Here is a 22,509-nt window from a genome sequence, read left to right on the forward strand (position 1 = left end):
CTTATGCAGCATTTACATAAGGAGCTGTCAAAGGGATCAACCATCCACGATATCATGGGTATGCCTATTTCCTGTGAAAGTACTCCAATGCCCACATTTGAACTTCAATCTGAAGTCATTGAATCTCTATTTCCTGTGTCAAAACCAAGACTTTACAATTAATGCCTCTATATGTAGAAAATAATAAATGCAAATTCAGAAGGCTACTTGTAACTGAAAAAGACTGACTTTCCAAGTTCAGCTTTAGGGCACGTTTGTTTCTGCTTATAAGCAGATTGTGGACGAGAATAAGTGAAAAGTCCACCCAAACCCCTCAATTATTTTCCGATTCTCTAAGCCATCGCTTAGCACGAAATCCAGAAAACAACTAGAGGCTTGATTCTCTCCACCGGCGCCCATAACTCGCGTAGCCCATAAGTGAATCGTTTTTTTCCTCCCGTGCCCTTCTCCCCGAGCGCCCTCCTGCCCGAGATCTTAGGATTGAGATCAAGTAGAGTATTTTGTAGCAAGGAAGCCTTAGGAATGTGTTTATGGGCTTGTGGTGCACCTCAATCTTTTAGGCAATGCAAAAACAAGTTCCGTCGATCATTACAAACTGTTAGTAGAAACTTTGCAGAAGTTCTTGATTCCATTATGAGATTAGCTTTTGATATTGTGAGGCCAAAGATCCACAATTTGGTACAATCCACCCTAAACTGCAAGAGGCAAGGTTCTGGCCGCATTTCAAAGATTGCATAGGTGCTATAGATGGTAGTCATATACCAGTAACTATGCCATTAAGTGAGCAACCCAAATACATTGCCCACCATGGGTATGCCTCGCAAAATGTGATGGCAGTATGTGACTTTGATATGTGGTTCACATTTGTTGTTACTGGTTGGCTTGGATCTGTTCATGACACTTGTGTATTATTGGATATGCTGGTCACATACAAGGATCAATTTCCACATCCTCCATATGGTAAGATCAAGTTGTGGTGCAATTTATTTTTTCTATCAATAATTCCTCATTGCTACATAACATGAGGTAAATTCGATGTGCAGGAAAGTATTATCTTGTTGACTCTGGATACCCTAATAGAAAAGGATTTCTAGCTTGCACCCTAAAAGGGACAAAGCTATCATGTTTCTGAATGGCATCATGGTCACCAACCAGTGGGATTGAAAGAGGTGTTTAATCATGCACATTCATCCCTTAGAAATGTGATTGAGTGTTCATTTGGAGTTCTAAAGATGAAGTGGCACATTCTCTTGAACTTGCCCAGTTATCCAGTTAACAAGCAGTCCAAGATTATAGTTGCTTGTATGGCCCCGCACAATTTCATTAGGGAATGTGACTTAGAAGATCCGCATTTTAAAGAAGACATTGAAGATGATAGTCCTTGTCCAACTTATGATAACACAGATGATGGTGGTGGTATTGGAGATGATGTCGATATGAATGCATTTCGTGATGGGATCGCTACCACTATGGTTTCGTGATTTAGTTGTATCCATCAATTATGTACTCGTAGTTTAGAAATTAGTGCTGGTACATCTATTGGTGTATTTATGATATTAATCTATTGATCTAATAGTAATATAATTGTGTAGTAAAGATACTCAGAAAATATAAGAATTATTGAATTATGCTCTTATTCAGCAAAAAATGAGATATCATCAGCCTCAAGGGCATTTCAGACATTTTACCACTGAACTCAGAGAATCAACTCAAAATAATCAGTACTGCCAAACACCTAGCTTATTCAGATAGCCGATTCTCCAAACAGCTGGCTTATCTCAGAATCCTGATTCTTAGAAAAGTGAGGTTCAGAAAAGTAGAAACAAACAGAGCCTTAGATATGCCATATAGAGCAAGACCAATACTGCTAAAAACTCAAGCTTGACATTGGTGGGTTCGGCAGTATTTGGCAGCCTGTAAATACTCAACATGTGTTAGTCAAATCCTAATAAATTAAAGCAGTGCGCTAAATGATTTGGTAATCTCCAACACGCACAAATGTTTGATAAGAATCCTAATAATTCTACATTGTGAACTGCTGGAAACTGATTTTTCCCTCTGGGTGCCCAATTTTCATGTGGGTTTTTTTGATTACGCAAGAGGAAAGGAGTCAAGTTGTGCTTCCCTTCCTTTACTCCCGTGAAAGAGCAGCGGCTGTCTTCTCCGGCATTGGATGGGTGAGCTTCTTTTCCCCCCAAATAATTTCTGGCGTGTGTGGGTTCGTCGGAGTTGGATCGGTGGGGTCCTTCTGCTTCATCTCTGCGAAGGGATGTGAGCTTCCAGTTTGGGGCTTCCGCGGTTCGCCTCTCCTGTGTTCATCTTCTCCGATTTGGATGCCTGGGTGCTGGATCTCCTTGACGGCGATGCTGGTGATGCGATTCGAGGCGTTTGGGTGCGGTTCGGCGAGTGGATGGACCAAAGTGATGAATCCGACAGCTGTGTTCTCTTCCCGAGCATCTCTTGCAGCTTCCCAATGTTTGGTGTCCGATTATCGATTTGGATGGGCAAGGTTTGTGATTTGTCATCTCGTATGCGATCTTCGGCGAGCGCAGCAGCTTCGTCTCCATGTCCAGAGGTGGAAGATGACCTCTAGGATCCTGGTTGTAATTTTTTACTTCTTCAGGGTCCTTTATGTAAAAGTTGGGTGTACTGTTTTGACTTTGTCTTAATATAAGCTACATCCCTTCTCGCAAAAAAAAGAGGAAATTCGTATTTCCTTGTCGGTTTTGAAAGGAAGCACAGGAAAATAATTGAACCTTGTTGGTTTGAAAGAACCCATAGGGAAATAACTTGAACCCATAGGGAAATTGGCATTTCCTTGTCAATTTTGTAAGATCCCATTCCTTGTCGATTTTGAAAGACCCCACAGGGAAATAACTTGAACCCATAGGGAAATTACACATTTGGTGTGGGTTAGATAAAACACACACGGAAACAACCCTAAACCCACATGGAAATACATTTTCCACCCAAGTAGAAAATAGAAAAAAATGTTTTAACTTCATATTTTCTAATACTATGGTGAACATAAGCTTGTGTCCATAATTGAGGTGCATATGAGTTCAAAAATATTATGAGTTTGACTTAAGTTATAAGAAACTATGTGAGAGATGTATTTTTTTTGAAAAAATATGATCTGACTTTATTAAACTATTTAAGTTTTTATGGCAAACTTATAGACCAAAATTATATTGCCGTATCAATTTGTAGAATTATTTGAGCCAATTTAAACATTATTGTAATTATTATATGGTAATTTAGAGAAAGAAGTTTGAATCGTCCATAGAAGAAAATTTTATTTTTCGTCTATCTCCAAGCCATAGGCTAAAATGGAACATATGAGCCTAAATATAATTCTGGTGAACTTTTTGTATCTTATTAGATGCACATATAGATCACTTTGGAATTACTTTCAATAAGTATACAGAAAAACATTTAAATTGTAAAAAAGTAAATATGTTCCATAATTTTTGACTCCTGCCCAACAACATATCAATAGTCTATTACATTTTAAAAATGCATTGGGGTATGTAACTTATTGTTTTTTGCAAGTTACTTCACAAGAGTGCCTTAATCAGTCAATTAATAAATAGGAAAACTACTTTTTGCATAGCAAGCGTCACTGTAAAATCACAAATTCTGATAAGTCTATGTCCCAAGTTCAAGTGTATATGAGCAAGAAAAGACTTTAGGATATGTAAACTTCAAAGTTTAACTTGAGTTGTGTTGAACAATGTGAGAGGTCTATCCATTTTACTAACAATATATGTACATCAATGTTTGTAAAATATAATGAAACTTTTATGTCAAGCTTATACATCAATACAATGGTTCTACAATAATTTATAAAATTTTAAATAAAATTTAGGTATTATTATCATTTTTTAATAATGAAGTCACACTTACAAGCTTGAATTATCCCTAGTAAACATGTGAACTTTTCATCTACTTTCATGATATGAGCTATGATAGAATAGAGATAATTAAAATATATTTTTGTGAGATTTTATAGAAATTATTTGAGATACATAGTCAGTGGCGGAGGACGAAATAAATTTAAGGTATGACCAACTCACATAGTAGACCAGAATAAGATTCAAATTGAAAACAATCTATACGCATGTAATATACGATGATCTGCAATTGTAAAGCAGCAGCAAACGAACAGATGAAGTGGCCTGAAAAAGCACTCAGCCTTGCAGCGGTGCCTGACTACTACTCCTTCCTACGCATCTCGCTCAGCAATTTGCAGCTTGGACATGATGTCATGGCCAACCATGAAAGGAGAATATTTGTGGGGTCTTGCAGCAAAATCAAGGTATGGCGAATACCATACCTTGCCATACTGAGCCCTCCGCCCCTGTACACAGTTCAAATGTTATGAAGCCCCAATCAGCTTTTATTCTTTTTTTGCGGGTACTCAGCTTTCATTGAATATATACATATTAAACCAAATTCACATTGTCAGTAGCTACCCAAGGGAGCAAGGCAAAGCTGTCAGCTAATGGATATTTATAAATTTCAAATTCATACTGAAGAAGACATTACAACAAAGAGGAGTGGGAATGCTGAATGCCCAACAACTTTGCACCGGCACACATGGGGCACGGCCCAACGGCCCATCATGGCAAACAAATGCGGAATGCCCAGTACAAGTTTCGCACCGGCACACATGGACATGGAACACGGCTCAACGACCCATCATGGCAGACTATCCAAGTACTGCTCCACAGTCACATAGTTCATGTCTGGGTACAGTTCGGTCGCCTCCACCCCCTCACCCTCACCAGACGATGGACCGTTGGTGCTGGTATTCTCGGTCAGCTTTGCTTCCCCGGCCACGAGCGTCGCGTGTACCACGGCCAGTTGAAAATTCAGAGGGAATGAGGACTCTGCGCACACACCAGAAATTCTTTGTGATTACAATGATTTTTGGAGGAGTGTTGATGGAGGATTCTGTTTTTCTCAAGGCAACAATACTTGTGAGTGTTTTTTTTTGCGTGTATCGAGTTTTAGTTCAAAGTTGCATTTTGCTTATTGGTATAATGGTATGAAAGAGAAATCACTCTTGAGACTTGAGAGTCGTGATGAGTTTATGAGTTGTGTGCTAACCAAAGGTACTGTATCAAGGTGTCAGATTGAATCTTTATCTCGGCTCGTACCTAATGATATATTATAGAGTTTGAATTCTTCCTCTGTGGCATATACAAACATAGGTCTTCAGGAGCTCGTACCTTGTACTTTCTTCAGGAGCTCTTCTTCACGAACACAGGTTTTCTTAAGGGTCTTGTCAATTTTATTCTCCCAAAGTGAGACAAGCTTGTCCAGAGAACATAGATTCTCCTGAGGCCGCAAATGTAGTACTATTGTTAAGTGTGCGTGGGTCTTCCACGGCTCTCATGGCCACCGTGGCCATATCCTTCTCGTTAACAAAGAACACTGGAGATTGGACATATATATAAGGTGTGATGAAGTATAATGAAACAAATTAAATAATTCTGTAAGACTGTAACGTACCTCATAATGAATGTCCTACCTTGTAGTTTTCCGTCACCGAAGATTGTTACACTGTTGTCCGGAGGAGCGTTTGCTTCTGGCCTTCTGGGTTTCCGGCCCTTGGCAGCAAGAACCCTTGACACCAGTTGCTAGAGATGATAGTGTGAGGGATCCCTGCAGCTCTGACAGCTTCACGAACTCGAAGTTTAGCCCCTAAAATGCTCCTTGCAGGCTCCAGCATTTGCTCCGCTAGCTCCACGTTACAGCCATATTCAGACGGAAGAAACCGCTGCATGCACGTTTTTCTCCAAAATTATCACAACGTTAAGCAGAAACACTCATCACCTCACGAAATTCAGGCAGTACTGTCACCACGTATGCAGTGCGTAGATCTCAGGTCTGAAGAAACAATGCTACGTATTTATACCTGAACTCCGCCAGCTTCCTGTATAGCAGCGACAATCTTGAGCTGGCTCTCCACCTCTTCCGGCGAGGAGTGACCGACGGCGGAGATCACCACATCAGCTTGCTTGATTGCGGCCACCAATCCTTCGTGCTCATTGATGCCCCCCTGCAAGCATGTACACATGCATATAGAAATAAGTACGCGGCAACACTGATGACAATATCAACTGCTAGCTGACATAAATTCGTTGGAAACTTACATAGACAAGGCTGGCGCCACAGCTTTCGAAAGCCTCCATGAGCTTTGCCTTGCCGGCGTCGGCGTCGGCGGTTGCCGGTCGGACGAGAACGGCCGTTGGGTGGCCGGCGTCAAGGCTCGCCGTCACGAGGTGCTGCCCGATCATCCCCGTCCCACCGATCACCAGTATGCTACTCAACATCTTCGCTTTAATTTAGTCATAGCTAAAGGTGTTCGGATGAACTGCTAGCCGGCCAGGAGGTATGAGCATAGACGCTGCCGTGATAGTTGATATATATAGGTCATTGTCGTCGTCTACCCCCTGCTCCTTCCCTTTTGGATGACTAGTATTCAGGATATGAGGACATGCAATGCACATGGTTGGTCGGGGTAGCCCAATCATATACAACGTACATACAAGATAGCTAAACAATCACATCCTTCCTCCTTCGTAAAACCAAATGCTTCGTACTCCCTGTTGGTCCCCGCGCACCTAGCTGGTATTACTTCTTCTAATAATATCACTACTACAAAAACGATTGGTACGAACACCTTGATTTTTTTTAGGGGCAGACCAAAATTTCACCCGTTCCTACACATGGTGCTCGGTTCTGTAGCAACCGACCCGCCTCTAAAAATGCATTTGTAGGGGCGGGTCACCCCCTCACCCGCCTTTAAAAATAGTATATTCTTAGGAAAATTGATTTCAAATTTATTCAAAAGTTGTAGAGGCGGATTCACATAATTCTCCGGAGTATCCGAGTATTAGATCGGATGTATTCGGAGGAATACTCGGAGTATCCGGGCAGCTTCTATGAATTAAATCAACTTTTAGAATAAATTGGAAAATCCTTTGTAGGGGCGGGTGGGGGCCTCACCCACCCTTAGAAACTGATTTTTAGGGGCGGTTGAGGGCTTGAGGCCCCATCCACCCCTACAAGTGTTTTTTCAATTTCTTCCAAAAATGTATTTAAGTCAAGAAAAATAGCAAAACATATCAAAAAAAGTAAAATTTTTACCATAGACCTATTTTGATCTATTGAACAAGAAAAAAAATATCAAAAGTATATTTCAGTATATATAATGATTATAAGTGTGGAAAGCACAAATTAAGTCTTGAATTGTACGAGAGAGTAGAGTGAGTTATATATTATAATTTCACACTCTTAATTATTACATACGTTGAAATATAGATTTGATATTATTTTAAATTTCTACATGTTACAATGAACTTATGGTAAAAATTTCATCTTTTTTGGATATATTTTGCTATATGCTTTCATTTAAACAAAATTTTAATTTTTTTTTAAAAAATTTAAGGGCGGGTGAGTGACCGGCCCTGCAAATGGCATTTGTGCTTAACTTCACCCCTGTGTCACGGTCCTTTCATCCCTGACCAAACACCCATAAACGCAAGAACCCTAACTACCAAAAACCACCTTAGTCGCCATCCTCTCAAGAAAAAAATACTGTAGCCGCCAGGGAAACTCAAAAAAAGAAAGAAAAGAACATGTAGACCTTCGCTGGAGATATAGTTGTCCAGAAAGCCCGCGGCCCGATAGCCCACTCGAAAGCCCTTTTTTTGGCCCGGCCTGACCCGAACTATTTCGTGCCCAGGCTAGCCCGACCCGCTAGATAGTGCCGGCCTTGGGCCGCCATCCCAGCACGTCGAGCGGCCCGGCTCCGCACGCAGGGAGCAAACCGGCTCGATAAAGGCCCGATAAACCTCAGTCCCAGCCTCCCAGGCCAACCCCACCAACGGGTGCTGCTGGGGTCACGCGGGTGACCCCTGGCTGACTTATCACCCACTACAAATTTTATGTTGTTGGACCTAAACTAGTCTAACAAACTGACCCATAGTCGAATTTATTATAGAACAAATTTATTTTGTTTCAGAACAATTTTTTAATTGTTCTAGCAATACAAATAATTTGTTCGGAAAAAAATGTTCCGGAACAAAAAATAGTTATTGGGCCTTTGTGCGATGGTTTGACTGCCAGTAGCCCGAGCGACTCCTAACATTTTCCCCACCAACTTTCTACCGTCTCCCAACCCTATCTCATCCCCACAACCACACCCCCACCCCTGCTCCCCGCCAGCTGCCGCCTCGCTCACCTCCCTGCTCCCTCCACTCAGCTTTGGCAGGCGGAGGCCAGCAGCCGACGGGGGAAGCCACAAGGCGCGGCGGCGGCCGCCGGGGGCGCGCGAGTGGCGTCGCTAGGCGGGGGCCGCGGCCGTGGCCCCGGCAGGCGGGCAGGCTGCGGCAGCGCGCGGGCGGCGGACGGCGGGTGCGGCGCCATCGGCGCGGGGGCGGTGGACGGTGCGCGCGGCACTGTCGGCGGGCGGACAGCGGATGGCGCGCGCGTTGCCGGCGGTGGGCGGGCGGCGGACGACCCGAGCACGGTGACTTCACCTTGCTTTTTCGGGCTGGCCCGACACGAAATCGGCCCGTGGGCTCGTGCTTGGGCCGATGATGGAGCCCGTGGGCCGGCCCGGCATGACTTGCTGAGATATAGGGTCGGGCCAGAACGGGCCCGTGCCCGGGCCGGGCTGGGCGGCCCAAATGGACATCTATAGCTGGAGATAAAGAAAATGTACGTTGGAGATAATGAAAAGAACCACCTGTCAAAAATGCTTTGCGCGATGGGAATTTAATTGGGGCGATACACGTCAATATAATTTGCCCGACAGATTCGAGGAGACCAAGGTGAAACTGTATTAATTCGATTAATTTCTACAGGTACAGGACGAATTTGGAGAAGCACTAACAAGCACGTCAAAGGTCAGTCCAGTGAGAATTGAGGGAAAACCGAAAAAAGAGACTGATGCGCTAGTGGGCCGAAAATTATGAAATTCATGAGACACAACACATATTAGGCCCACATATACCAAACAAACTGATCAAAGAAAACAGCCTGTACAGGAATCTCACAAGAATCTTCTCCAGTTAAAATGATATTTGAAATTTCAAAAGAATTTCAATATAAATAAGCTCAGCCTGTGGACAGTTTATTTAGGTTTTTGTTTTTATTTTCAAAATCTATTAAGACATGGCTATCTTCTCCGCTTGATTTAATTTTAAAGCATGCTCATAGAGGTAGGATTGCGTGCGTATATTTATAGGGATGAGCGTACGTGCATTTATGAGCGTATACATTTATAACGTGTTTCTAATTTTTTTTTGAAGCAATGATACATGCACCCCTCAGGATTTCCTCCTACGGAAGCTAAAAATTCCCCTTCGCACCTGCTTTTGGCTTCTACCGTTAGCTTCTAGAAGTCACTTTTTGCAGCACATTTGTCTGTTTCACCTTTTGGATTTCGACACGTAGAAGCCAACAGAAGAAACTCCTGTACACAAGGCCTGTCAAGATGCTTCTTAAATGGCACTTTGGCAATTTTTTGAGGAAATGGCAACTTATTATTTGTGTAGAGAGAGTTGTTTAGGGTAGCCCATCCATTTTTTTTTGAAGCCAGCCCATCCAATTGACGTCAAGAGAGGAGTTGGGCCCAATAACTTCTGACAGAGCCCAACACATCTCACTGTCAGCTGGTATTTCCTGAGCCGTTAGAACCATTTATTTCTGGCCCACATCACCCTGCGAGATTCACGCGCGTCGGAACACACGATTGCAGAATCTGCCGCCCATGTGTTCCAGTTCCAGGCTTGCTTTCCTTTTATTTCTTTTTTCTACCCACTAGGATGCATGTTGTATGGTGCACGTCTGCAAGAGAGCTCCTCCTGACACCTTGTTTTTTCTTTTCTGATAAGCCCTAACACCATGATTCATGCTAGCCATTACGTGCTGACCATGACCTGTTTTTTCCCTTTTGTTTCATTCATTCCTTTTTCTATCCACTAGGATGCAACGGTGCATAGAAGCAATCGGAGAAAGAAGTGGTACGATGCAAGCAAGTGACATACATGAATTTCGTGCAAAACAAATTTAAATCGAAAAAATACTTTTCAAATCGATTATCCAAATTAAAAACCAATTGTATTTGTTCTAATGGAACTAATTAATTAATTCCTTGGACTTGAGGTTTATTTTGTTCCACATTATTAAATTTTATGTTCCACATGCATTAAAAAAATGTTCTACTAGAACAAAATACTAAATCATCACTTTTTTGGTTAATCTTAATTTTTTGTTCCATTGTCCTCATTTTGTTCTATCTACTCAAACATTTTCATAAAAACATTGTTTCATTAAAACATTTATGTTTATTTCATCATACATTATTTGTTTTTAATGGAATAAATTACTACTCAGACTTTTTGAGATTTTTATTTGTTCCATATGATTAAATTTTATGCTCCACGAGCAATAAATAAAATGTTATACTAGAACAAAAACCTGAATCATCTACCCTTAACTTTTTTGTTCCATTTTACTCAATTTGTTCTACTCAAACATTTTCTTCAAAACAATGTTTAATTAAAAAAATTATGTTTATTTCCTCATACATTATTTGTTCTAATAGAACAAACTACTCCACTCACTTTGAAATTTTTATATGTTCCACATGATTAAATATTATCTTCCACAAGCATTAATTAAATGTTATACTAGAACAAAATAATGTGAGTTCAACCTTTCACCTCAGCAGCACCTGTCAACAAGCTTCATAAAGAATTTTTTTTTCAATTATAACTTTGTTTAACAGAATCTTGCAATCATGTAGTCCTGCAAACATTCCAGAGAAGGCCCAATTAGAGATAACGACATTCCTTGAAGGTGAACCGCGGAATTGATATCACTTCTGCAAACATTCCTTGAAGGCCCAATTAGAGATATCATAATTCCTGCAAACATGGGACCCCTTGACTTGACCCAACGACATTCCTTGAACAAACACCAGTGCAAAGTATAGTTTTCCATATGGGCCAGCCCATGGCACGGTTCTTCCCGCCTCAGGCCACGGCACGAGCCTCATGCCGTGCTTGGCCCAAGACCTCAGAACGGGAGCACATAAAGGCCTTGTTTGCATACCTCTCTTCTAGGATTTTCTAGAAAAAAAAATCTTATATGCATAGACTACTAAATGAAGTCTATTTGCAAAATTATTTCACATATGGGTGCAACTTTTTGCGGTAAATCTAATAACAGTAATTAATCGATGATTTGCTACAGTAATATTACAGTAACTATGCTGTAATCATACGTCAAAGACCTCATTAGATTCATTAGGATTCCTAATGCAGGGGCTCTAGAGTTAGTTTTATAAAATATCTTTATTTAACAACTCTAATTAGCAGTCAAACTTCTATTTTCTAGAATTCTAGGCTAACCAAACGGGTCCAAAGTCCCATAGTCCTAAACTTAATATATGTAGCTTTTTTGAAATTTGTAAATGTGAACATGAGTACTTGAATAAATACAATGAATGTGTTAAATGTGTTTACATTCCAAATTTGTATCCATCAGATTTAAATATATGATATATTTTTGAGTAAATGGAGTAGTTTGAAGGTAGCATGGCCGCTACTGGCACGGCCTACAAAAACCTGATATAATCGGCTCGACACAGTAAACAGGCCTTAGTGCCGTGCTCGCGCCTGCCCAAAGGCATGTGGATTGGTTCGTTCTGGCACCAAATTGTACTTGGGCCTAGTCTTGCCAGAGTGATCGTGCCGTGCCGGGTCGGATGGGGCCGCCAAATGGCCAAGTGCAAGTGTGCAACACCAATGTATAGCGGTAGAGTTTGCATACATGTATTTATAGGAGTGTGAGTGTGCGTGTGTTGTAAATGTCGGAGTTGTACTTTATGATTAAAAAAACCAACGCACGATGAGTTCATGATCAATAACCTACTCCCTCCTTCCTTAAACCTGGTTATCGACATGCATGTATGCTATGCAGCACGCCAGCACCCAACCCAAAGTCCCAAATAAACCCAATGGAATCCCTAGCGGACACCTAACCTGAGATTCCAACGCGCTCTGCCTCCCTCCCTCCCTCCCTCTCGCTTTCTCTGGCTGCTTTTTTTTTTTCTTTGCCTGCCACGCCTTTCCTTTCCCCGTGGTCGCTTTCTCCTCCACCAGACCACCAGTCCACCACCACCGCACACCTTTCGCCTAGTTTTCCCCCACCCCACTTAACCCCTAAGCAAGCCAAGCTCGCCAAGGCTCCTCCTCCCCCCCGCCGCCGCGGCTATAAATTGGGCTCCCCTTCCAAACCCCAATTCCCTTTTCCCCTTCTCTCGACTCGCCTCTCTAAGTTCCCTTGCAGCGGCACGCTGTTCCGCTGAAGCTGGTTGACCTCCTCTGCCGGCTGCCGCCCTCACCTACCCACTACCCTGCTGCATCTTTGAACATCCAGGCCCTTTGCTTCCAGACACCTGCACCTGTAGTTCCCTGTGCCTTGGAGATTCCGATCCGCTGCGAGAACCTTCTCGTCGGAGAGGCTGTAGCAAAGTGTCTGTGCAGCCAAAACTCTGCCGGAATTCTTGGCCAGAAACCTTTGCTGATCAGGGCAAGACTCTGCCGGAATTTTTTTACTAGAAACCTCGTATAGATGTTCAGGCTGTCACTCTGCCGAAATTTTTCACCAGAAACCTTGCTGGTTAGGGCGTTACTCTGCCGAAATTTCCAGCTGCAAAACCCTCTTGTCCAGGCCGAGACTCTGCCAAAATTTTCAGCTGGGGTTTTCTTGATTGATCAGGGGGGGACTCTGTCCGAATTCCTACTCGAGTACCTTGTTTTGTCAGGGGGAAACTCTGCTGGATTTTTCTTTCGCGACAAGCTCTTCCTTGAGCTGCTCTTCTGACTTATGTCCATGCTTGTGCCACGAACCTTTTGATGCTGCTGCTGTTCTGCTCCCATCCCCCGTGTTTATGATAACATCCACCGTCCTCGTCCAGTCCTTCTCCGTCGTCTTCCTCTACTGGTTCTATGTCTTCTCATAATTAACCGACCGCACGTAGTAATTATTTCTTGGAGATTCACGTTCTGATTTCTGCCAAGAACTGCTAGTAAAATCGAGCAAGAAAGTGATTATTATTAACCAGGTAATTTAATCGGTGAGACTAAGAAAGGAGAACATGATGGCATCTCCCCCCAGCATGGTGTCCGCTGTGACCGCGTCGCCGTCGACCGGGTCCGAGCCCGAGGCGCCCTGCTGCGACCCGCAGCTGGCCGCGGTGACCGCGGAGAGGAAGCGCAAGCGCAAGGAGTCCAACCGGCTCTCCGCGCAGCGGTCGCGCGCGCGCAAGCAGCAGCAGCTGGACGACCTGACCAAGCAGGTGGCCGCGCTGCGCGCCCGGAACGGCGCCATGGCCGCGGCCGCCTACGACGTCCAGCGCCGATGCGCCGCCGTGCAGGCCGAGAACGCGCTGCTGCAGGCCATGAACCTCGAGCTCGGCGAGCGCCTCCAGTCCCTGGCCGAGCTCATCCAGAGCATGGAGGACGCCGCCATGTACCAGCAGTACCACCAGCCGCAGCTGCTCGACGCCAACATGTACAACTACTACTACTAGTGCCATGCCATCCGGTGGCGTCGTCTTCAGGTCATTGCCAGGGAGGTTAGCTGTATCTAGCTCTCGAGTTGTGTCCATGATCTATGTAACTAGATGTGGGTGTATGTGTTGCTTTGTCCAGCCCTGTCGTGTTGTTATTGAGTGGGCACTGGGGCAAGGGCAAAGTAGGGTTTATGTGGTGGTGTGTGGTGTGTCACTTTATAGTGTGACAAGGACGGCAAAGAGTATGTGGTTAAGTGGATGCCCTTGTGGAACAAGCAACTGCCTTATATATATCGTATCATTTTGTCAGGTCATTCACACTTGTCCCTATTTTTCTCTTTGATGGTGAGAAAAGAACTAAATTCCGTGCAAAAGATGGTTGGTCAGAAATTGAATGATTGATCATCGAGTCCTGAAGGATTTGCACCAAGATCTTAATAATTGTAGCCTGTCTGATAGGTGGCTTCTAGAATCTAGAATCTCACATCTGTGTGGTCTGCTGGTATGACGACCACCTTATACATATTGATGATTTGTAATACTACTATAAAATTTGCATATGAATTATGTTGTATTTTACAGCGAAAGATTTCATGATCATACTTATTATCTAGATTTTTCTTCTAGAATAAATAAATGACACCCAAAGTACAGAAATCATAGAGATTATAGCTGAAAAGTACTGCTACTGATGGCTAACATCACATCTTGTAAGATTTTTCTTCATAATAGTCTGTGGTCTGCTTTGGCCATGACATTTGGCTATTGTATGATGAGTTCTACCAAAGGTGCCAAATTAAAGTATGGCCATACTCCCTATAGCTTCTGGGCACCACAAAAGAATCCTGGCCCACATGTTATTTCTGATATTATTACTTCATGGACTGACTGATGACTAATGCTACAAGAGAATCTAAGACCAGAAGAAAGATGTTGCAGCAGCAAGGAAGTGGTCTGCACGCGCGACAGCACGAGCAAAGAACTAGCAGCAGCTTAAAGCTGTGGCTGTCTGGGCGATTCCTTTCTAAGCTTGGTGGGGGCAGCGATGATATCTTTGGAAAGCGGCGAATCATTTGCAAACGGGGAGTGAGGAATTAGCTAGGGCCGGACGTGATCAGTGACGCTTTAGTTAAAGTGACGAAACAAAGGGTCCCGAAAACAAAAGCCTCGCTGCCGTCCTTCCATCCTTAGCTTTTAAGAATTCCACAAAAGGTGAAAGGAGTGGCTGTGGCTGGTGCCCGGTTTGTGAGCTACTGAACTTGTTCTATGCAAATCTTTTGACCTCGAGCAGTTAGATTCGTCTTCTATGTCTACATCACAGACCTTATTATTGTGAATGAAAAATGAGCTTGTTTAATTTGAATAGTTTTTACATTATTTATATCGTGATTGTGTTTGGCGATATGCGTGTGGCTGGGGACAAGCACACAAGTTACTTTTTCGGTTTGTTTAAAGAAAAGTGATCTTGTTTTGGTTTTAGTGGTGGCTTCATCTTCTCTGTACTAATAATTAAGATATTAAAGTGAATAGAAAAAAATGATATTGAGTTTGTTTTATATGTGAACTCTTATTTTTGCGACAAGTGTGCGACTATGGACCAGCAAGAAGTTAATTTTCATTTTTCTTAAAAAATGAACTTGTTTTGGTCTTAGTTTTGAGCTTGGCAGCTTATTTAGCGACAAGTGTACAACTAGGGACAAGCAAAGAGATTACAACAGCTCAAACATTGATGGTTGCAGCTCAACTTAATACTCAAAACTTTGTTGGCCATAAATTAATTATGAACCTCAAATAATCTTCACACATGATTGCTCTATGCTGTGATTACACATGTGTAAATTCCATGATTGAGGGGCCCATACTTTACTTGCATTCTGTTTACTTATTACCTAGGGACACATAAAAGTTTCAGCAGTCAGTATATAGTTTTAAACAATTTGCTTATCCCAAATCAGCTAGCTACTAGAATGAGCATAGATCACATCCAGATGGCTGCCTTGAACATATCCGTTTTGGGCCATGTTTGGCAAAGCTCCCAGAGTAGCTTCTAGGCTGAATCAAGGAGAAGCTCTGCCAAATAGTTTTTCTGAGAGATGTGATTCCATGAAGTGATTATCTGAAATGAACTAAGGAGTTGGGAGCTGAAAAAGGTAGAGTCACTTCTCGCATTGGATCTGTTTTTCATAAAGTTGATCTTAGAGAACTATTGAGAACCACTTTCATCAGCTAACGAATCACTTCTCTTAGAGAATGATCTCCCATAGACAATCAAAAGCAGGTGGCCTTGTATTTACGTTGAAAAACTGAAAGAACCCTGAAAGATTCCCAGCATATCCTGAAAACAATACTAATCAATTGAACATAGTGCTGGCAACATGGACCTATCACACAGCACATGAAAACAACAGCCACGCCGTAGCACTCTGTTTTTTTTTAATAACATTCATCTTGCTAGCAATCGGCTTGATCTGGATGTTTACATTGATGAAGGTTCAGCAGTTGCAGCTCACTCAATTGAGACCGCCATAATAATTTTCTAAAGCGTGCAAAATTTGACCCGACTTGGGAAACGAAGAACTGGGAATTCTCAAGATGTGACAGAATAATTTGCTGGTAAGTTACATGAAAACTTTTGTGTGGCAATGCACAGTACATTCATTGGTATTTTAATTTTAAATTCTCCCGACTAGTTTTTTGTGGAGCTAGCCAAGAAATTGCCAAGGCACAAAATAGTGTATAGTAAATTAAACTATAGAACACTACATCGTTGTGCGGGAAAATACACTGCTTAACACGATACTTTTCCGAATATATAGTATGCTATCCCCCCTCAGTGCCTGGTGCTAGTGAAGTAGTAACTAGCACCATAGTACCTCAATTAGTTAACTAGCACCATACACATCAGTAAAGACACATTTATATTTTTATTTTGACGATCATAACTTACTTGGCTCTCCAATTACTCTAATGAGCCAAAAGCTCATCATGAAACCATCATTTCACTTCATGCATTGTTCCAATAGTTTCATGAAACGTGCGTCCACCAACATCAAAGCTACGACTAGGAGAAAACATTGATATGATGGACTAAATATGGAATAAAATTGATGAGTTATGTAAATATGGAATAAAATTGATGAGTTACGTAGTGTTGATTTTAATTGATCAAAAACTTGTGTTCCACTATCCTTATTTTAAATATTTACCAGACAGTAGTGAGTAAAAATTATATAGCTCCAACTTCCATCTTTAGGAGTGGTTGTTTTGGAACGAGTGGTAAGGTTAAATAATTACTGAATGATGTTTCAAGATGTGGTTCCTAATTAGGTAAAATGTGGCAAACAGATAAAATCACTACACCTTTTGGTATGACGTCTGGTAGAAATTTTGCTATCATTGGGCAATTCAGCAGGAACAACTTTTATTATGACTGTAAATAAATAAAATTTCATAATACTTAAAACCTGATGTCAAAGTCCATTACATATGTTCAGCCACTATGTAGGTGTGCTTTCATTGTTGTTCACATTCTTTTTCTCAATAAGAAAAACAAGGACCAGGCTAACGTACGGCCGGCCGTAAGTTAGGCCCGCCGTATGGCCGCTCCTTTTAGGGGAAGTCACTAATCACAATTTTCTATTTTTGCAATCTTTCCACTCTGAAAAAAATTGTAGTTTCAATACCGAGTGTCCAAATCAAAATTCGATTACACAATTGCACTCGTTTCAACAAGAGCTTCAAAACAAGATCCCACACCACTATGTTTCAAAGATATATTTTTCATATGAGAAAATGCTTTTCTAATTTGCTTATAAACTTTGCAAAAGTTGCTCATCATTTTACAAAATATTGTTTGACTCGTCTACGTTTAGTTAAGTGAATATTGATGTTGATATTTAGAAGATAATTGGATGATGTGATTAGAGGATGATGGCAAACAATTGTGTTGTGGTAGGTTGATGTTTTTTGCATGATCAATGATAGGTAACTTTAGCAAGTCAATTTTGCATTTTTACTAATTCATATTGGTATTTTTCTAATCTACGTAAGCAATTTATGTGTATTTAAAAAATATTGTTAAAATATATGCAAGTGATGTCTTGTTTTGAAGGTCTTTCAAAAGAAATACAGTTGTGCAATTCAATTTGAATTAGACGGAGGGTCCGAAAACTAGAACTTTTTTAAGAGAGCAATAGAAAAAAAATGCTTCTCTGTGAACCGCTCTCTATTGATGTACACTAGAAAGACTGGGGTGGCGTTGCCGCGCCATGACCTGTAGCCTAGTGATTGGTACGAAAGCTGGGAATGTTTTTCGTGAAATTTTAGGCTATGGATTAATTTATAGGAACTTTAGGGTATTATTATTTAGTTAGAATGCAGGGGCCGTGGGTTGATCGTCATGAATCTGGGGGTCTTTTTTGCAATGTTTCAGGTTGTGGGTACATTTTTAGGAAGTTTAGGGCCTTTTTCGTAAAAGTCTGTGTGGCGTGGGTTAATTGCTGTAGAGCTTGGGTTTGTAAAAAATGCATGGATCGTGAGTTGGTTGTCATAAAATTACCTGAGAGGTGGCTGGATCGAGAGAGTTGTCGTAAAATTACCGGAGAGGTGGCTTGAATAAATGGTATTTATGAAAACCTCGGGGGGGGGGGGGGTGGTTAGTAAATTGTCGGAGGAGTGGTTGGACGATAGTTTAATTTTGATAAAGTTTGAGGGAGTTTTGTAAAATTGGCAGCCCTGCTGGCATTCGTTCAAAGTTAGCGGTGGTTTCCATAAAACTGCCTGAGAGTTGGCTTGATTAAAATTGTATTTATATGAAGCTCGAGGGGGTTACCGTAAAACTATTTGAGAGGTGGCTTGAGCAAATACTATTTTAGCGAAGCTCAAGGGGGTTTCTATAAAATTAACTGAGTGTGGGCTGGACTACATATTAATTTTAATAAAGTTCAAGGGTTTTTTTATAAAATTACCGAGCCTCATGGATAATCCGAGCCATCCATGCGTGATCCGATGGCTGAGAAATTCCCGATGACATGGTTCAAATTGTATTTCTATAAAGCTCGAGGAGGTTGCTGTAAAACTGTTTGCGAGGTGGCTTGAGCAAATGCTATTTCTGCAAAGTTCAAGAGAGTTTCTATAAAATTAACTGAGTGTGGGCTGGACTATTTATTAATTTTGATAAAGTTCGAATGGTTTTTTATAAAATTGCCGAGCCTTCCAGATAATCCGAGCCATCCACGCGCGATCCGATGGCCGGGATATTCCGGCTGACGTGGCTCAATGTGGGGGCAAAAATTCCCCCCGTTTTAGGTCTTTTAAAGATGCGGCTGTGCAGTCAAGTTAAAATATGGCCGGCCTACAGGAAGTCTTTACCAAAAAAAGAACTAAAGCTTTTTGGTGGCGACTACTTACCAACTGAAGTAAGAAGGGTAATTAACAATATAGCAACCCAATATGAACAAAGGATGATAATATTTGCTGAAACCCAAGGCTCGTTTCCCTTTTTTGCTCAAACCCATGGTAAGGCACAATCAGTTTTTTTGTTAAGGCCAAGGTTCAAAACCCACAAACTAGGTGCAGTGGAATAATTTTTATTCGTTTCAGCATCTCAATGCACATAAATTTAGGTTTCAAGCCAGAGATTGATTGATATCACACTAGATAGTGTGACATTATTTAACTGTACACTTCAACAAAATGTTCACCAAAAGCAGGAATGACGTGGGTGAAACAGTAGTGCCTGATAAAGTTTAGCGCATACAAGTTTGCCCAAAGAAAAGTCCAGCATGTACATAGTGATCGACGAAGTTCCTACAGCATCAAGATAAAAGAATTGTCCCAAGCATAGGGAATATGCTGGGTTTCAGTGGTTACTGTCACATTTTTTAGGTCTAGAGCTGATGATGTACCAACGATCTTTACAATGATTGGACAGCCAAGTGGTGCGCAGTTAGTTTTTACTAGTGGACTATGATCTGTGTTACACGGCAAAATGAAACCGATCTTACTCCACGAAAATGATGAGATCAGAGTCCATTACACCCACTAAGTGGCCATACCTCCTATTATGTGCCACTAATTATTAACCTTATATATCTCAGAGCAAAAGCTGAATTTTTTCATCGGACGGTCTGTCGCAATATTAATAAATAATTGTTGCAATATCAGATATCAATGCTTGCAACATTAAAGACAGGTATACAAATGAATCTAACATCTGATTCGAGGATGGAGAATTTCCACCGCAACATTAACACCGTTTCATGCAATATCCATTGCGGAATATAAAGAAACAATAATTGCAACATCGGTGTCTCTTGCAATATGTGTCGAGCATTACCTAATAACTCTTTTGAACCACATACAAAAGGCAACGGAAGCTTCTTCCTAATAACATTTTAGAGAGGGTACAACTGGAATGCGCATGTCCCACACACACATGATAAAAGTAGATATTTCCTAAAATCGAAAACATAAGCACACTTGGATATCCATATGGTGTGCAATATGACAATCACACTTTGACTTACGACATGTACAAGATGTTTAAAATCTTAAATGAAGAAGAGTTTAAGGAAATATTAGAATGAGTGATTCTAATTAACTTGCAATGTCAATCAATATATAATTGCTTAAATATTGAAAACCAAATGTAAATTATCTTAGTTAGGACAAACCTAGATGACTGTATCTATAATCGAAAAGTATTGGACACCTACTGGAGGAGGACCTTAAAACCGTCGGGAGAAACAAACACAAGTGATGTGGGCATGACAAACATAGATACAACCATTCAAGAAGAACATATCATGTCAACAAAAGTCCCGTTCAGCATATGTGTATTAGATACCCATATCCTAGTAACCCAGAAGCGATCTTGGGAATAACAAGCTACGAACAACCATCAAACTTACATGTATAGGAACTGTTGGCGCATACCGCGCAAGCTCAACCACTGAGAGCGCTTGGTCAATCCTAAGGCTACTTCCCAAGAGAGTTGACATGTAAAGGAGGAGGATAAATGTACACTATTTTCAAAATTATAAAATCCCTCTATCATCCATTATATATTATATCTATGCAAGGAATTTCATTTATATGATTAAATGATCAATGGTCATGTAACAATTAAGAATATAAGGCATATTTTGTTCTATATGTGGACAAGCTATGGACTAAGAGCATCTCCAATAGCTTAGCCAAATTAGACTCGCTAAATTCTAATTTAACTAGCCATTTAGATAACCATTTAGCATTTCAAAAGATAGGGAACTAACAGTCTCTTAAAAATTCCTTGAATCCTAGCTAAATTCATGTTTCTGCTCCCTTAACTTCATGTCATAGGGGAGCTCGACCCCGCCGGCCATTGGGAGCGGAGCTCGACCCCGGCCATGGGAGACTCGACTCTGCCAGCCATGGGGAGCGGCGCTCGACCCCGCCGGCCAGGCCATGGGAGTGGAGCTCGACCCCGACCATGGGAGACTCGACCCTGCCGGCCATGCTCGACCCGGCCATGGGAGGCTCGACCTTGCCGGTCATATGGGGAGCGGCGCTCGACCCCGCCGAACAGGGGGAGCGGAGCTCGACCGCGCCAGCCATAGGGACCTCGACCGCGCCAGCCATAGGGAGCTCGACCCCACCGCCCAGACTATGGCGAGCTCCGAGGAGAGCCATGGGGTGGAGGATGCCGGCAAGAGGATGAAGGCGAGCGGGGCGTGGGAGAAGAGCGCGGCGGCGAGGCTGGCAGACAGGCGGAGGACGGCTCGGGAACGTGGGCCCGGGATGTGATGCCGAGCGGGAGTGCCTTGGCAAATCTACCGAGTGGGGAGCGGGGGATAGCGAAGGAGATACCCAGCCGAGGGGGATAGCTAGTCTGTTGGATCCAATTGTTTGAGCTATTTGCATTTTTTTAGCTAGCCAAGTCCTCTCATCCTAAACCGTCTTAAACGGATAATGTATAAACTATAAAACTTTAGGCCTCATCAACCTCTATAATTTTAAAATAAAGTTTGACTTCATTCGAATTAATATAAAAAAGTTATTAATTTATTTATGTGAGACCACTTGTAGGGGCGGATCCTGCATCACCTGCACATGAAAATCATTTTTAGTAGCGGCTCGCGCCGTAGCTCGCCCCTGAAAATGTATTTGTAAGGGCATGACGCCATCACTCACCTTATAAATGGCCATCATTTCCAGGGGCAGGTGATGGCATCACCGCCTCTAAAAATACATTTCCAGAAATTGCTCGGAAGCTACAATAGCCAGCAGCTCGTATTTGTGGAAACCAGTCGCAATTTTTGACTACCTGAAAAAAAATAATGCTCCTACGAATCATTTTTTAGTAGTGTGCCACTTACTTCGTCAAAGCCATTTGACAGGACTCTCGGAGCATGTGCTTCGGACAGAATAAATTGTCAATATATATGGTTGGCATTGTGGCAGCCACTATGGGCTGCAGAGCAGCCCGGCGAGTACAAACGAGCTAGGAATTAGATGGCTACTATATATGCAGTTATATAGTTTGGCAAATAATCTTGGCACAGTGGCACACCATCACGTCGACAGTGGCTTGCTTGAATGGAGACCGTATCTGGTGGGTTCATGAATTTCAGAGGGGAGGGTCGTCGTCCTAACCTAACCTAGTTTAAACTTTTATGTTTTAAGGCTATAGCCACATCCAACCCATCCTGTTTATTTGCTATTATGTGAGACCAGGAGCCCCGGCGAGGATATGTTGACCACGTCAGTCAATACCCCGTCCTCTCCCTTCCTTCATTCCACAGTTCTGCGTAAGAATGCAGAACACGTGGGAACTCTTGAGACATACGTACTACGGCATATGCTCCCGTAGTCCGTGGACAAACAAACGTCCCTGCTTATCAGGCGCCTTCGGATCGATCGAAGCTGTG

The 22,509-nt window shown here is 42.1% G+C and overlaps 1 protein-coding gene and 1 pseudogene across 1 annotated transcript; one reads left to right on the top strand and one right to left on the bottom strand.

The window, feature by feature from the left end:
• Positions 1-5,148: 5,148 nt before the first annotated feature.
• Positions 5,149-6,341, bottom strand: LOC120709856 (annotated as a pseudogene).
• Positions 6,342-12,301: 5,960 nt separating this feature from the next.
• Positions 12,302-13,914, top strand: LOC120707124 (bZIP transcription factor 44-like). Its single transcript, XM_039991920.1, has one exon. It carries the CDS (start codon positions 13,184-13,186, stop codon positions 13,616-13,618), a length of 435 nt encoding a protein of 144 aa, XP_039847854.1. The 5' UTR covers positions 12,302-13,183; the 3' UTR covers positions 13,619-13,914.
• Positions 13,915-22,509: the final 8,595 nt, after the last annotated feature.

The sequence above is a fragment of the Panicum virgatum genome, chromosome 5K (genome assembly GCF_016808335.1).
Source record: "Panicum virgatum strain AP13 chromosome 5K, P.virgatum_v5, whole genome shotgun sequence".
Classification (NCBI taxonomy): Eukaryota; Viridiplantae; Streptophyta; class Magnoliopsida; order Poales; family Poaceae; genus Panicum; species Panicum virgatum.

What these genes read in the sequence shown, in the direction of transcription:
- LOC120707124 (XM_039991920.1), top strand. Translation starts at nt 13,184, where the DNA reads ATGATGGCATCTCCCCCCAGCATGGTGTCCGCTGTGACCGCGTCGCCG.